This window comes from Pundamilia nyererei, unplaced genomic scaffold (assembly GCF_000239375.1).
Source record: "Pundamilia nyererei isolate P.nyererei 1_Seehausen unplaced genomic scaffold, PunNye1.0 scaffold00046, whole genome shotgun sequence".
Taxonomy (NCBI): Eukaryota; Metazoa; Chordata; class Actinopteri; order Cichliformes; family Cichlidae; genus Pundamilia; species Pundamilia nyererei.
In genome coordinates, this window is record NW_005187447.1 from 1,740,240 (window position 1) to 1,756,037 (window position 15,798).

The following is a 15,798-nucleotide window of genomic DNA, read 5'->3' on the forward strand; positions in this document are numbered from 1 at the left end:
TACCGTATAGTTGACTAATTTTGCTAATGCAGTAGCGCCATCGGCCCCTCTAGCCAACACCAGTAGGCAAGTAGGGTAAAGTGTCTTGCCCAGGGACACAACGACCAGGACAGAGAGGCCGGGGATCGAACCGGCGACAGATGCGATTCCCAATCCCCTGAACCACGGTTGCCCGCAAGAGTTATACCTAGTAGTGTTAGTAGTTGACTACTTGAGTCAAAATGTAAATAAAAAATTTGCTAAATGGCAAACTACCTCAAAATGCAGATAAACTACTAGATTAGAGAAATGTTGTTTACTGCTCCCCATCACTGGCTAAATTCACCGACTCGGTCATGTAGCATGTGCAGTATAATTCTCTTGTTTCTTCTCCTGCAGAGGTCGGCAGAATTTGAGGTGGACCACACCTGCTATAAGCACTCGTTACTCTATCAGTGACTGCAGCGGATCAGGACTGTTCTGCAAAAGGCTCACAATCACCAATTCAACTGTCAATGAAACTGGACAGTATCAGTGTTTCTACATAGGCCTGAAAGCTGAAGATGGTAAAACCTCAGCAGCAGTTTATGTGTTTGTTCAAGGTATAACTCTTTTTAAGTTTATTCTTGTTTTTTTGTTGTTGTTGTTGTTGTATTTTTTTTTCAAGCATCCATTTATATGAAGGAAAATATGGGATTTATCAACTTCACACACTGAAATACATCTACTATTGTGATTTGTTTGTTAATTTTTAGATTATAAGGTGCCATTTGTGCCATCTGAAAAGGAATATGAGGTGGTGTTTATCCGTGAAGGGGAGCGAGTGGTAATACCATGCCGGGGCTCGGTGGAGAATCTCAATGTCACACTAAACATCGTAAGAAGCTGTTTCTGGTCTTTGCTTCTTGTCAGTAAAGCAGTTTTATGAAGATGTAGGTTGGTAAACAGTTGTGTTTACCAGATGTGGTGTTTTATTTACACGCTGTGCTCATGTGTAAAGCAATTGGTGTGAAATTCTTTAAACATTTCTGTTTGGAATCATGAAATTTGTGTGTTTGTCAGAAGTATCCAGTAAAGGAGTTTCATCCGGATGGGAAGGATTCTGTGTGGGATGCCAGGACGGGCTTCACTGTTCCCACTCATCTGATCAGCTACGCTGGTGTTGTGTCCTGCCAAACTCATATTGGAAACGAAACATTTAAGTCCCCGCTCTACATTGTGGCTGTTGTTGGTAAGATGGAAAAAGATACAAAGAGAAGTTATCAGTTGTCAATGCTATGGCTGTAAAAACACCTATATGTGACTTTTTCGAGCTGAATAACACCGAAACTTACCAGGAATTCTAATTTTGACTTTGTAAGGTGAAAGACTCTCTGCACTAACACTCTGTTGCTCAGAGTGTTGGTGCAGAGAGAGTCTGTAGTCTCAGGAGAACAATAGTGTGTCGATTTACTATCTTCCCTCCTTTTTCCGCAGGATACAAGATTTATGACCTCACCCTGACCCCCAACAATGTAAGGCTGTCTGTGGGGGAGCCGCTCATACTGAGATGCACTGCATTCACAGAGCTGAACGTGGGCATCGAATTCAACTGGACGCACTCTGGTGGGGCTCTGGTCAGTACCCCACACTCTTCTGTTCTCATTATCGTTGTAAACCTGTAATGAACTTATGTAACAGTCTTAAAGAAAAGTTATATTGCTCATGCCAAGAAAGTACTAGCTGTGGATTATTTGTCCACAGCTAGCCTCTGTCAGTGCGCCCCAGGGCAGCTGTGGCTACAATGTAGCTTGCTATCGCCAGTGTGTGAATGTGTGTGTGAATGGGTGAATGACTGAATGTAGTGTGAAGCGCTTTGGGGTCCTATGGACTAGAAAAGCGCTATACAAATGCAGGCCATTTACCATTTATTTACAAATACAAACTACAGAAAAAATAATTATGAGCACCGGTGAAGCTCCTCAGTTTATCCATTGTCTGAAAAAATAGACACGTCAGACAATTTTCATAGTTTTGGATCCCCCTGAGAAACAAAAAACTTGAACTTATTTTGGGCCTAAGATGCAAGTATCAAAATTATTAGAGGATATCTGCTCTCAGAAGCATCGTAAAGATCTAAAGAGTACAAAAATGGTCTGAAATTGATTATTTATAGCAGTCTTAAGCCTGAACTTTTGTCTCACAAGAATTGTTTTTGTATATACACTGATCTCATTATTTGGAGCTTATTTGGAACATAAAATTTGAGCATTCTCCATTGTAACAGTATAAACATGACAGAAAATAAGGAAAAGCGTAACAGTCCACCTTTAGGTTGGCCTCTTTGACTTACTGATGAGAAGAGACTGAGATACCAGAAGTGCTGTATCTCTCTTCCTGCTGTCTTTGCACAAATTCATTACTTCCTGCTTTCAGGAATCCATCAGCCTTCATCTTGTACCACCAAAGTGCAAAGGTGACCAGATGTGTTTTTGATGTTCTGACTGCTTACATTACTGGGAACAATAAGCTGTCTGGACTGAGGCAACACTTGATCTTTAATTTCTGTAAAACTAGAAAAAAAAACCCTCCCACATTCTGTTATCACAGCCATTATGAGTGTCACGTGAGTTTAAAAACTGTGTGTTTATACATTATGTCTTCCCTCTGTCAGACTTCGGTCAATGGTTCAAGGCCGCCCCACACAATTCCCCACAAGAAGAAGCTGTGGAACTCTCTGGAGCTGTCAAACACGCTGATCGTGGAGAATGTGACGGTAGCTCACGGAGGAGAATTCATCTGCTCTGCTTCGAGTGGGCAGATGGAGAAAAGCGCTTCAGCATTTCTTACAGTTTATGGTGGGTGCTCTGAAAACAAAACACCTGTTATGTTGGCTGAAAACTTTCAAAAAGTTCCAAGTCAAGCAATAATTCAGCATTCACAAAAAATATGTATGTAGTTGTTAAGCTCGAAGACAGCTGAAGATTGTACTGTGTTATTCAGAGTAGGTTTTAACTGAAACAAATTATTTAGTTTATGTTATTTGATTACTGGCGTTTTATGCATTAGAAAAAAATATCCTACAGTATGCTGTATGCTGACATAACACTTAAGCAATATCAAAGATGCTTCTATATTGTTGCTGCAGAGCCTTCTGGTTGAGCCAAGTTCAGCCTTTACTAGTTTGTGATGCTTTCTGTTCCTACTTGGTAAAACTTAACATTAAGTTATTCATGGGAATTTAACATCATTGGTTTCCTGAGGAACTACAGATGTTACTGAGATGGTGTTGACTGTAGTACTTTGGATTGGGAACCTAAATTGTTAGCTAAGGCAGATGCCACATCTTTAATCTTTGTCTCTGTTAGAGTGGCTTTGCCTGATTTACAGTTCAAAGTATTCCTTATAGACAAGTTGTTTTAGCTCCTCTATCTTTTGACTGCCCTTTGCAAACACAATGTTTGAGCAGCAGGTGGGTTGGGCTTTGTGCTTGGAGAGATGTGTCTTAGATGTCTCTCCTCACTGACATCAAACAGATCCTAATAATTAAAACCCCAATTCAGCCCTCTTTGAAACCCCTGAATTTCTGCTAATATTTTTTTTTAACATTAATAATATTTTTCATCTTTATAAACTTGTTTGTGTTATTTTCTCAGATTTTTAAAAAAATACTTTTCCTTTCATTTTCTCATCTTTTTTGCACAAATTTAATCTCTCACAACATGCTGTTTATTATTTGTGCATTTATCTTGATGACAGTGATACAGGACAATTAATTTTAAGTATCACACCGATGCAGTTGAATTGTAATATTATTATTAGTAATAATAATACTTGTTCTTGTTCTTATTCCTATTATTGCAATCAGTTATGCTTTTAAGCCATCTAATAAATTTTAATACCACTTTCAAGGATTTGGAAATTGTCTAAATTGAAAATCTCTAACTTCCCTTTCCTAAAATTACATTTGTTCAGCATCAGGAGAAAATTACACGTGAAGTTTGAGATAGATTTTCCTAGAAACAATTGCAAAATCATAGAATCAAATGAATCATTTTGTATGGTTTTGTATGGTCTCAGATAGTTTTGGGGTTTTTGCTTCATTTGAAGCCAAAATAATAATTGTAAGAAAGTCATTAAAAAATTGATCTTTTCTCTATTTTTGTGATTTTTGTATTTCCAGAAAAACCTTTTATTGATATGGAAGAGCCCTGGACAAAGGTGTGGGAGGTAAATGTGGGAGAACCATCTACATACATCCCCGTGAAGTACTCAGCTTACCCTGAACCCATCATTAAATGGTGTGTTCACAGCAATATTTGCTTTATGCATAGCAGTTTCCATGCATTAAAGCTACAGTTTCAGAACTGGATGGATTTTGTAACTTTACTCTTACTTTGTGTTCCCAGGTTTAAAAATGACCTCCCATTGAATGACTACAGAATAAAACAGAAGAGTGATGCCCTCGTCATACGTGAAGTTAAAGAAACAGACGCTGGCATTTACACAGTTATCCTGACCAATAAAATTACAAAAGAGGAACAGAGGCGCTCTTTCCAGCTGCTGGTCAATGGTGTGTTTTTTTTCCTCTTCTTTTCCTTTTACATTCATTTTCGGCTGCCTGTTGTGGATATGACTCTACTTCTTCCTTTGCAGTTCCTCCTTGTATCATAGAGAAGGAGATGGCAGTGGACATTGATGTGTACCTGTACGGCAGCAGCACGACTCTGAGCTGCACTGCTCGTGGATTTCCCGTACCTACACACATCCAGTGGGAGTGGATGTCCAAAGAGGACTGCCCAGAGGCTTTCATGCAAGTCAACTCTTCAGTGTGAGTGTAAAAGAGAAACAAAGAGGCTAGTTTCACACATAAATGTTAAAGTTGGGACTTTTTCACATGTGGCACAGTTAGACAGGTTCAGGGCAGAAAGATACATTCGGTTCGGGACTTTTTTTTGTATGCATGGAGTAGTCACATGACTTTGAGTCACTCATTGTCAACAGGTTGTTGATATAGAAGAGGAATAGCTGCTTTCGTGATGTTGACCAAAACAAGAGGGGAGACAATGAGAGCACACTGTGACCTGATGCAAATCAGCGGATGTGATTCATTCTCTTCACAATGTCCATTTTTAGAACCATGTCAGTTATTCAGACTTAGAATGTGCTCACTAATTTTGGACGACTTGTACTGACCTAGTGTTTGTGCTCACTCGATCAGCTGTTTAAGATAACAGCCCTGCCGATGCAATATTCAGCCGGTTACACAACAACCTCACGAAAGACTCCTGTTGTGATTTCACAGTGTTGATAGAAAGGAGGATGGTGTGTGTGTGTGTGTGTGAGGGACCAGACAACACCAGCAGCAGATTCCTTATCATCTTTCTGCACATCTGAGCACTTCCTCTGTCCTGCACTACGTTTCCTGTTGTTCCTGTCATGTTCTTTTTCAAAAAGAGGTTCTTCCTGCTCAAGCTAAACCTCTTCTTATTACTTACTTACTTTCTTTCCCTGTTTACTAAATTTTATGGTGTTTCTCCCTGTATTTGGGTGTATTAGCAGTTAAAAATGAGAATAAAAATTAAACTAGTAGGATTGGCAAATAGAAAAAAGTGGAAAAACAAGTACTTAGCCGTCATTCTGAAAGACCTGCCAGCTTCTTTTCATCTTCTTTTTGTGTACCATTTGTCAGTGCTAATTCGGTGTATCAGAGTGAAAGAGGAAACCGCTGTGCAGCTGTTTACACAGCTGGTGTTTTTGCATTTAATAAAAATTTAAAAAAAGATCAGAGCTGGATATTTGTGTTTTATGATTCTTCTGTTCACTTTTGTCCATCAGGTCAAGACTTGTTAGGTCTGAATCACAGCTGAAGGAGTGCACAAATTGGAGAGATGTCAGCAACAGAACTGGTCACAACCACGTACAACCAATTAGAACTGACACTGATCAAGCTCAAAAGGTAACAAAAAGTCTGTGATTACACCATATTTTCCCTTTTGCTCCAAGAATTTTACGATATCTGAACGATACGGTATTTGGAGTTTAGCTAAATAATAGTAACTAACAGATGAAATGTATTTCTCTAGAAAATCACGAGCTCTTTAAAGATTCAGAAAGCTGAGGCTCACGCCCTCTACAGATGCACGGCTGCGAACAAAGTAGGCAAGGATTCACGTGTCATCTTTTTCCATGTAACACGTAAGTTCCATCCTTTTTTTCTCCTCTTAAAAAGCATCTTGTTGTAATCGTTTTGTGTCTGATGGTGTGACTTCTGTCATCATATAAACAGCCTTTTCAGTATTCTTCTTTTTCTTATATCCTTACTCATTCTTTACCCATGTGTTTCCATCCCTAGGTGGCCTCGAGGTGACTATGTCTCCCTCTAACAGGCCTTTGGAGGAGGATCACGTCATTCTGCGGTGTAAGGCAGACTCGCTGATCTACGGCAACCTCACCTGGTTTCGTGTGACCAACGTTTCCAAGTCAGAGCAGGGAACATTGGCGCAGCCTTGTCGCTCACTGACTCTGCAGCCTACTCCACTGTCGCATGCTGTCCTGACCCCCCAGCCTGGCACCAATGTGACTCTGGAGCTGTCACTTCGCAATGCGTCCCATCAGGACGAGGGCCTGTACGCCTGTCAGGTGGTAAACATCATCACTGGGGAGAAAACCTGCCTGCTACACAGTGTTTCTCTCAGAGGTGAGATGTACTCACAGCATTTTATTTTTGTAAGGAATAGGTCAGGGTTTGTTAAGTGAATCATACATTTGTTTCAAAATAATCTTTATAATTCTGATTTTTAGACCTCGAGGCTCCAAGGATCCTTAATAACTTCACTGATCAAAAGGTTAGAGTAAGTTCGACAGTCACTCTCCGCTGTATGGCTGCTGGGACACCAAGCCCGACTGTTGCCTGGACCAAAAACAACCACACTGTTGTGGAGAGCTCAGGTGAGACATTCGCAGCGTTTCACTGAAAACTGATTTACTTCATGAGTTACAAGAGCTGCAAAACAAAACATCTGGTTGCCTTTCAGGTGTTACTCTGAATCAGCAGAACCGTAGTCTGACAATTCAGCGTGTGACGAAGGAGGACAGTGGTCTGTACACCTGCACTGTATGTAACAGCCTTGGGTGTGACACAGCACAGGCCTCTTTGAGTACTGAAGGTCAGTCACTAAGTAAGATGATGCCTTTTATTGTAACTCATGTCTGCTTCTTGCAGATGCTTTTTAAAGTGTTTTTTTCTCTCATTGGGGTTGTGTTTTGTCTTGTTTTTTGTCCACCTGCAGATGTTTTTTTTTTTAAATCTTTGTGGTTATTTCTTGCAGTTTCTCTGCATGTTGCATGTCATTGTCATTGACTCAGGGTCTCCCTGACCTTCTGGGCCCTTGGGCCTGTCCCGGGTGTCTTGTGTTGCTTGTAATACATTCTCAGCTTAAAATCAGGAATATCTTATTGTCTGTGTGAAAGGTTTTGGCCTAAACCCTTTGGCAATTCCACCAATACTAAAAAGACTGTATGGTTATATCTGGCTTCAAGGTTTCACAAATTCACATCGCACATAGTTTTACTTTTTATATGTCAAAGATCTAAATAAAAATAGCCTTGCTTCCTCATGACAGGAAGCTACCCCAGTTAACGCACATCCTCCTGGGAGTATCTAAATCTAAAACAATTAAGAGACGGCAGGACAAAGGGAAAGGCCAGCCCTGCCTGAGCTCCAGCCTCTGCTCTCTTGTCCACAGTCTTTTTGTACCAAACACAGGGACACAGCGAAAAACAAACAAATGAACTGACTAGACGCAGAGCCTACGTGACCGTCTCCCCGCCAGCAGAATGTGCACCCAGTTACAGTAGCTCACAATTCTGCTCAGGCGCCAGCTCTGTTAAAAGAGGGGGTAGAGGGACAGATTTTCTGACAACAAAAGCCCTGTGTATGAGGGTGGGGGGAGGCAAGCAATTGCACGTCACTTTAATAACATTTTTTGATTTTTACATATTACAAAAAAGTAATACTCACACATTTGACCAGCTTTTAACTAAAAAAAGGAATACCTAACCAGTAAAAATGGAGAGCTTCTATTACAAATATACCGTAGCGTAATGATGTAAATGGCCAACAAATAATATAGCCAGAGAGTAAGTGAAACTAGCACAGGTGTCTGTGGGGGTGTGCTGTTAACGAAAAATTTGTGATCAGAAATCTGACTGTCCATCATGTCTGTCATATTCACAAAGGGATGAGAAAAATCCCTGCAAACAACCCTTCAGTGTAACCTTCCCATTTTCTGACCCCATCTGCCCCCCAAATAATTCAAGCTCAATAGCAGTGGAACGAAAGGGCCCATTACAGCACACAGCGACACACTACAATGGCTCTGATAGACCTTTTCCAAGTTGTCTTTGGCAGTAGTTATTCATTCTGACTCCTGACCATTTGTTATGACTAGATAAAATATCAGTTTGCTTACAGTCCAGATTCCAACAGTCTCCTTTCTCCAACCTAAACACAGACATACACATGTGAACAGGCCAAAAACAATGATAAACCTGTCTGAACTTTAGGAAATGCTGCCAAGGCACCTCACTGAAATTATAACCAACATTCCACTGCGACTGTTTTTTCCTCAAACACGGGCCTCAAATTTGTCATGCATGTAGTAAAATCTGTTCTGTGATACCATTACACATTTTATGTCATGTACCTTTAAATTCTTATTTTAAAAGTATTCTTTGTGTATATCTAAGGTGCAGAAGAGAAGACTAATGTGGAGCTGATTGTTCCTATTGGGTCAGTGGTCATCGCTATGTTTTTCTGGTTACTGATCGTCTTCGTCATCCGCGGGAGAAAGAGAGTAAGAACTTCCTCATCCTCTTTTTCCTGTACTTTTCCTTCCTCGGATTTCCCCTCCAGTTACGCACACAGATGATGTCCATTAAAAAAAATTACAAACACGGTAAAACTGACGAGTACAATGACATGCTCTGTAAGGCATTTACGGCTGATTGGAAGTGACTGCTCTGGCCCTCAGTAGCTGCTCTCTTTTGTATCCAGGAACAACAGGGAGTCTCTCTGCTCCTCTAAGTCACGTAGGCCCACCACACTGAGTAGGCCCCTTTTATTGAATGGCCACGGGAGTCACTGGAAAACTGTTGTACACTTTGATTGTGGTGAAAGGGAATAACTGAGAGAAATGGCAGCTCATTAATTTACATGTTACATCTCTGCTTGTCTTTAAAATTTGCCACTGCGTCACTGTTTCAGCCAAATGGAGTGGATCTGAAGACCGGCTACCTCTCCATGATCCTTGACTCAGAGGATATGCCAATGGATGAGCAGTGTGAGAGACTCACCTACGATGCTAGCAAATGGGAATTCCCCCGGGACAGGCTGAAACTTGGTGAGACATGATTATCATTCAAACAATCTTTGAGAAGACTTGTTAAAACAAACATCTGCGCTGCTACCAACCAGTGCCTACCTTATGAAAGAGTTTATAAAGTTTATAAAACATTACATGAAGTTACAGCCCACATTTGATTTAAACTTTCAGTGTTTTGATCACTGGCCAGCCAGAGGCAAAAATAGGCAATCATGAGATTCTAAATATTGTTTTTAAGCCCATAGACCAAAATGTAGATATGGCCCCAGTGACAATACTCACAGATGACATCCCCTCATAAAATTCTAGGTAAACACTGATGTTAACAAGCCAGTCAATCAAGACTTGCACCATATACATCAAATACAACAGAAAGTTCAAGATCAGTGCTGTGATTTGAAACACTTGTTTTTGATACTTCCTGTCACAATGGCTGATAAGATGCTTGAGATGGTCAAAGCAGACACATTCTCCTTCATGTTCAGCATGCTATGCTAAGCTAAGCTTTTTTACCACCTTAGTTTGGCATTTTAAAATTTCTAGCACTGTCCTCACTAGCTGCAATATTTCAATTAAAAACTAGTTGTTTTAAAATCATAAGTACTAAAAGTATTTTTTTTAGGGATTTTGGTCATGACAAACATTTTACTTTAAAGGTGACCCACTGGGACGAGGGGCATTTGGCCAGGTGGTAGAAGCAGCTGCATTCGGCATTGAGAAAGCGACCACATGCACCACAGTTGCAGTCAAGATGCTTAAGGGTTTGTATTTTGTCCTCCTTTTATTACACACAGCGAGCAAACACAATAAAAACCTTCAAACACGCAGAACTAATGTTATCTCTATGTGCAGAGGGAGCCACAGCAAGTGAGTACCGCGCCTTGATGTCAGAGCTGAAAATTCTCATCCACATTGGACATTATCTTAATGTGGTCAACCTGCTGGGAGCCTGCACGAAACCTGGGGGTCAGTCAAACCAAGTGCATTATTTACTTTAGCTGACTAAGCATGTCCTGTATATGCAACTTTTCTTCACATGAATTTGAATCTTATAATCTTTATAAATCAACATCAGTGTGCCATCTGTTGTCCTTTAATGTGTTAATGTTCATTCTTCTTCTGATAATTAAACTTCTTTCTCTTCCTTCTGCTTGCAGGACCGCTGATGGTTATTGTTGAATACTGTAAACATGGAAATCTATCCAGCTACCTTAAGAGCAAGCGCGGAGAGTACAGCCCCTACAAGGTAAATTATGTGTAACCCACATGCACCCAGTAAACCACAGTCAGTCCACTGATGTGGTTTACAATCCAGATGGTTGCACACAATCAAATAGACTGACTGATCATTAAGTAGTAGTACAGTTCTGTACTGTCCACAGATTGTATCTAACATGAACCATATTGCAGGCAATACAAACAATTCCTGCATGAAATGTTGGGATTTTTTCATTAGTTTAACTGTTCTGTGCTGAACAGAGGAAGCGAGTAAATAGTCAGAGGTGGGTGTCTGCAGAGGAGGATGTGACTGAAGGGGATCTGGGTCTGGGGAAGATTGCCCAGCTGGACATCTGCACAGGAACAGCGGTCTGTTCTACCACTTCAGACAGGGCTTCAGGCAGCAACATGGACATTCAGAAAGGTTCTGAAGACAACTTAGAATAACATTACTGTGGTGCCACTCAGGCTTCGTATTTATTCCTGTGAAATCTCGTTATTACAGAGAGTTCAGATGATGACCATCTAACCATGGAAGACCTGATAAGCTACAGTTTCCAGGTGGCCAAAGGAATGGAGTTTCTGTCTTCTCGCAAGGTGAAATCACAAGTGTCTGAATTTTTTGGTGCACAAATCTGCATTGAAATTGGAGATATTACTTAATTCTTCCATGCTTTGAATATAAATGTCTCTGTTTGGTCGATAGTGCATTCACAGAGATCTGGCGGCCAGAAACATCCTTCTTTCAGAAAACAATGTGGTGAAGATTTGTGACTTTGGTCTCGCTAGAGATGTCTACAAAGACCCGGACTATGTCCGCAAAGGAGACGTGAGTCCTCTTAACCGATACTCCACCAGTGTGTCCCTTCATTAGAAGCACTAATCTAATAGTGCTTGGGCTGCCCTCATGCTGTAAATCAGTTCTGACCCATTGAAGCTGAGACTCAAGTTATCCTGTCACACCATTCACCAACACATTACCTGAAGTTCATTTTAGTCAGTGTTAGTGCCAATTAGGATCCTGTCTTGCCTTCTTCAAAAAGCTCATCCTGTTGCTTTCTCCTCCCTAGTTAAATGATCCTTGTGCACCCAGGTGTTCATATGATTGAAAAGACAGTGAAAGTCACCAAAGCTATCTGCCATTCTTCCATAGTCAGCTTCTGATGCTCTTGTGCCCATTGTAGGCAGACCTGGGTCAGCATGGGCGTTCTGACCTGTCTGATATCTTTGTATCATGTTCACCTGCTATCCACTATATCCATGCACATTACCAGATACCACTGTATTAGGATAGTAAACGTTATTCACTTTACTACATACTCATTTACACAAATAAAGCATAAGAAGGAATAATTTGCTGTTTTATTGTTACCACAGGCACGTCTCCCTCTAAAGTGGATGGCTCCTGAGACCATATTTGACCGCGTATACACCACGCAAAGTGATGTTTGGTCCTTTGGCGTCCTTCTCTGGGAGATCTTTTCCTTGGGTAAGGGTTAAGTTTAGAAGTAATCACATAACACTGCTTAATGACCACTTTATATCTGCAATGAAACTTCTGTAATGTCTTCTTCAGGGGCTTCTCCTTATCCGGGTGTTTGCATTGATGAATCATTCTGCAGGAGGCTTAAGGAAGGTACTAGGATGAGACCACCCGAATATGCCACCACTGAGATGTAAGTAGACAGTGACGGTTGAACGATTTACAGAAATGTAATTTGAATCATTTGCTCTTATTGCGATCCTCATTATCCATATTCACAGATACCAGACCATGTTGGACTGCTGGCTGAATCGTCCCACAGACAGGCCAACATTTACCGAACTGGTTGAACACCTGGGAAACCTGCTACAGGCTAGTGCCCAGCAGGTCAGTTCAGGCCTAAACAAAAAGGCAGCAGTGTTCATAAGTAATAGGATATTTAAAATTCCTTTGTGCTTCAGCAACACTTAAATATTGTCAGCTACAAAGAAGCTTCCTTAGTTTCATCTCTTTCTCTGTGCTATTGTTACATCTGTGCAGCATACCCTGAATGCCTTTTATGGGAGCTTTGGCAAGTTTTTTAGGTGAAACAAAATCAAAAAGCAAATGACAGCAAATATGAAAATATCACATATATTTGAAATGGATTTATAATGTGGCTTATGTATTAGATTTTTAAAGGTTATATCTCTAATTGTTTATGTATAATTATTTAATTCAGTGTGTATTTGAGCCAGTAACGTACTCTGTATCTCCAGGATGGGAAGGACTATATACCTTTGACAGTAGGTGAAGCAGAAGAATGCCAAGCAGCCCCTGACCCCAGGAGACCACATAGCAGGCCTCAAAGTGGCGAAATTCTTGAAGCCCGGCTTAACTATGACAACCCATCATCCCTTGGGTCAGCGTCATGCTCTTACCTCCTTCTGTCCACTGCTTCTCTCATTTTGTTAATGCTAGAGCACTCAGTTGTGGTTTTCTTGACACATCCTCTTTGTACAGGTTGTCCCAACAGAATGAGAGGTGCAGTCGTCCCCTCAGTGTGAAGACATTTGAAGACGTCCCTGTGGCGCACAGCAGTGTCATGGTTAGTGTAAAACTACACATTTAACAACCACCTCATTCATAAAACAAGAGCACAGTTAATCTACTTAGTACAAAAAGTCTTCAAAAAGTCTACAAAGAGCAATCAGCACCTTTAGAAGGAACAAGATTTTATGTGTCCTGAGTTGTAGCTCTCCTTTGAAATGTTGAATTGTTGAAACGCTCAGAAGCATTTCCAATTTTACTGGACTTTACACTTTTGTGTTGTCTTGTGTTTAAAGGTTTTCTTAGAGTTTAGTTAAAACAACAGGATCACTGATATGGGAAATAAAGATTATTTGTTAGCCAGAGAGGACACTTAATGGATGTGACATTTTAGCAAAATCCCTGACTGACATTTTGGAGAATACAAGAATGCAAAAAATCTTTTGAACTAGGACAATAACTTTCAGACGAACAAAAAAATAAATAAATCTAATTTGTATTAAGCAAAACTTTTTGTGCAATAGAGAAAAAAACCCTTTCATAAAACAACAAAGTGGGCACTAACAAATGTGATTGAAAGTTAATACCTTCCCGCCATGCAGCAACCACTTAAGTTCATTTAAGTGCTGTCCTCTTGGCAGGAGGGTCACACAGACAGTGGCATGGACTTCTCACCAGAGGAGATGAAGGGTCTGAATCAACATCTACCAACCACACCCAACTTAAGGTGGGGACTAAGCCTTTGCATGCTTTCTTTGAGTGGTTTATTTCATATTGTTTTTTTACCCTGTGAATCTGTTTTAAATGTGTCCTCGTCTTGCTTTGACTCTTTAGCCAACTGTTGCGGTGCAAGAGTAAAGAGTCTCTGGGTTCGGAGTCATCCAATCAGACGAGTGGATATCAGTCAGGGTACCACTCTGACGACGCAGACACCCCAATATATGCCAACGAGGAAATCATCATGAAGCACAAAATGCTGAAGAAGCCTCCTCTTCCCAAGACGCCGGACAAATTCAACATGGAGATCCGCTACAGCACGCCACCAGTCTGACCCCATTTTTTTCCCCGCAGTTGTTTCACTGTACAGTATTCATTTACTCTCTGCGGGTATTTCACACAAGGAACGATACAAGTAATAGAACTTCACGTGTTCACTGTGGAGCTGAGATATTTTCACAAGCAATAATGTAATTATTCAGCAGAGAAAAATGAAGGTTGTATGATAAGTTTGTAAGTGCAGCTCTCTTTGGACAGCCGGAGAAATGCTATCGTGTTTACTCAGCGAATAAAAAACCCCAAAATGTCTAAGGTGCCCAAATGTGAAGGAATGCCTACTTCCTGAGGCACAATCCACCCACTTCCTTTACTACAGGAAATGGCATCTGGAATTTTTAGATAATTGAACCAGCAAATATTTTCTTTCACTCTTTTATCCTTTTTTATTGGTGGCACATTGAATGGCTGATAAGGAGGCAGTTCTCTGATATCGATATTTTTAGAGTATTATTTGTACAGTTTCTTTATTCATATTACTTGCATTATTTTATTGAAAAAACATTAGTAAAATGGCATTAAATGTAAGTAGTTTCATAAAATAAAAATAATCATAGATGAAAGCTCTTCTCGTGTGTTGTTATTTGTTTCCTTTAAATCACTTATCACTTATTGTTCATCCCACTATGATAATTCGTGAGTGTGTTTGTCTGTTTCTTTGTGTCATACATGTCATTTCCTTTCTGCGTCAAAGCAAACAATGTTTTCCCAGCCTTGGTCATTTATTGTTCATGTGTGTGGGTGTGCTATCGGAACAATGCCCTTCTGCCTTGGTTATTTTCTTTTGTGTATTCAGGTCTCGGTGCCCATAATAACAACCAAGGTCACTGTGGCCACAAACACATTTAAAGTGCATATTATTAAAGCGGGTTTGCAGGCTAATGGCTACGGTTGTATTCCACACTTTACTCCGAATGTTATCATCTTCCTGGGTTGTTATATGTATTTTTAAATAGCTAATGTTTTTAAGCCTTGTTGCTGCAGTTACTGAGGTGGGGTTTAAAAGCTGAGTGGGTGATGAATGAATGGGATGCATGACAACAAAACATATTTTGTCTACAATCAAGGACAACAAGCCCAGCTAATTATAGCATAGACTGGAGGAAACGATACTGTCTCCATGGAGTTGTTTCCAAACTTTAAAACGGTTATATTGTAGTTAAATTTAGAATGTCCTCCCAAGTGCTGCCAGAGGAGGCCAGAGGATAGTCCAATGCAGATTTACTGAAAACGACAAATTAGAATTTTTAAACCTAATTTGTGTAATGCATATTCTAACTGAGATCTGATCAAAGGCACCAATAAAGCAAACCTTATTCATATTAAAGAAAAGTATTGACTGTATAGGAATTAAGCACAAGTTGCATTAACCTCATTCTATTAACTATAAGTGAGCAACAGCGCCCTCTGTTGTGGAAATGATATAGCTACACCCCCCCCTCTCAAAAAAAATACAGTAGATTAGATACACCACCAATTAATTATATGAAAAAGAACGTTGCTGGAACATTTAAAAGACTGAACAAAATTTATATCTGCAACAAATAAATGACAGCTGTCCACTGCAGGAATTTGGAGCAGTTTCCTCAGGAATGGATAAGCAGGCCAAAGACAGCTCTGCACGGGCAGGAAATACCTTGGCATCCACAAACAGACTGCTTGTGAACATCA

At 40.3% G+C, this 15,798-nt stretch overlaps 1 protein-coding gene across 2 annotated transcripts in view; it reads left to right on the forward strand.

Annotated features, from left to right (window-relative positions):
* kdr (kinase insert domain receptor (a type III receptor tyrosine kinase)) overlaps positions 1–14,359 on the forward strand; it is an 18,022-nt gene extending 3,663 nt beyond the window's left edge. Inside the window, exons 3-30 of one of the 2 annotated variants that reach the window (XM_005732292.1) lie at positions 379–581; positions 735–856; positions 1,042–1,210; positions 1,456–1,595; positions 2,633–2,816; positions 4,142–4,259; positions 4,368–4,531; positions 4,615–4,789; positions 5,797–5,917; positions 6,045–6,156; positions 6,314–6,658; positions 6,763–6,909; positions 6,996–7,127; positions 8,710–8,816; positions 9,227–9,362; positions 10,001–10,105; positions 10,197–10,310; positions 10,502–10,590; positions 10,824–10,986; positions 11,068–11,159; positions 11,269–11,391; positions 11,940–12,051; positions 12,139–12,238; positions 12,327–12,432; positions 12,804–12,946; positions 13,048–13,132; positions 13,716–13,801; positions 13,909–14,359. In XM_005732292.1, the coding sequence (XP_005732349.1) occupies positions 379–581; positions 735–856; positions 1,042–1,210; positions 1,456–1,595; positions 2,633–2,816; positions 4,142–4,259; positions 4,368–4,531; positions 4,615–4,789; positions 5,797–5,917; positions 6,045–6,156; positions 6,314–6,658; positions 6,763–6,909; positions 6,996–7,127; positions 8,710–8,816; positions 9,227–9,362; positions 10,001–10,105; positions 10,197–10,310; positions 10,502–10,590; positions 10,824–10,986; positions 11,068–11,159; positions 11,269–11,391; positions 11,940–12,051; positions 12,139–12,238; positions 12,327–12,432; positions 12,804–12,946; positions 13,048–13,132; positions 13,716–13,801; positions 13,909–14,125 (3,910 nt within the window). In that variant the 3' untranslated portion in view covers positions 14,126–14,359. The remainder of the gene's footprint in view (positions 1–378; positions 582–734; positions 857–1,041; positions 1,211–1,455; positions 1,596–2,632; positions 2,817–4,141; positions 4,260–4,367; positions 4,532–4,614; positions 4,790–5,796; positions 5,918–6,044; positions 6,157–6,313; positions 6,659–6,762; positions 6,910–6,995; positions 7,128–8,709; positions 8,817–9,226; positions 9,363–10,000; positions 10,106–10,196; positions 10,311–10,501; positions 10,591–10,823; positions 10,987–11,067; positions 11,160–11,268; positions 11,392–11,939; positions 12,052–12,138; positions 12,239–12,326; positions 12,433–12,803; positions 12,947–13,047; positions 13,133–13,715; positions 13,802–13,908) is intronic. The other variant, XM_005732293.1, reaches the window with a different exon arrangement.
* The last annotated feature ends 1,439 nt before the right edge of the window (positions 14,360–15,798 follow it).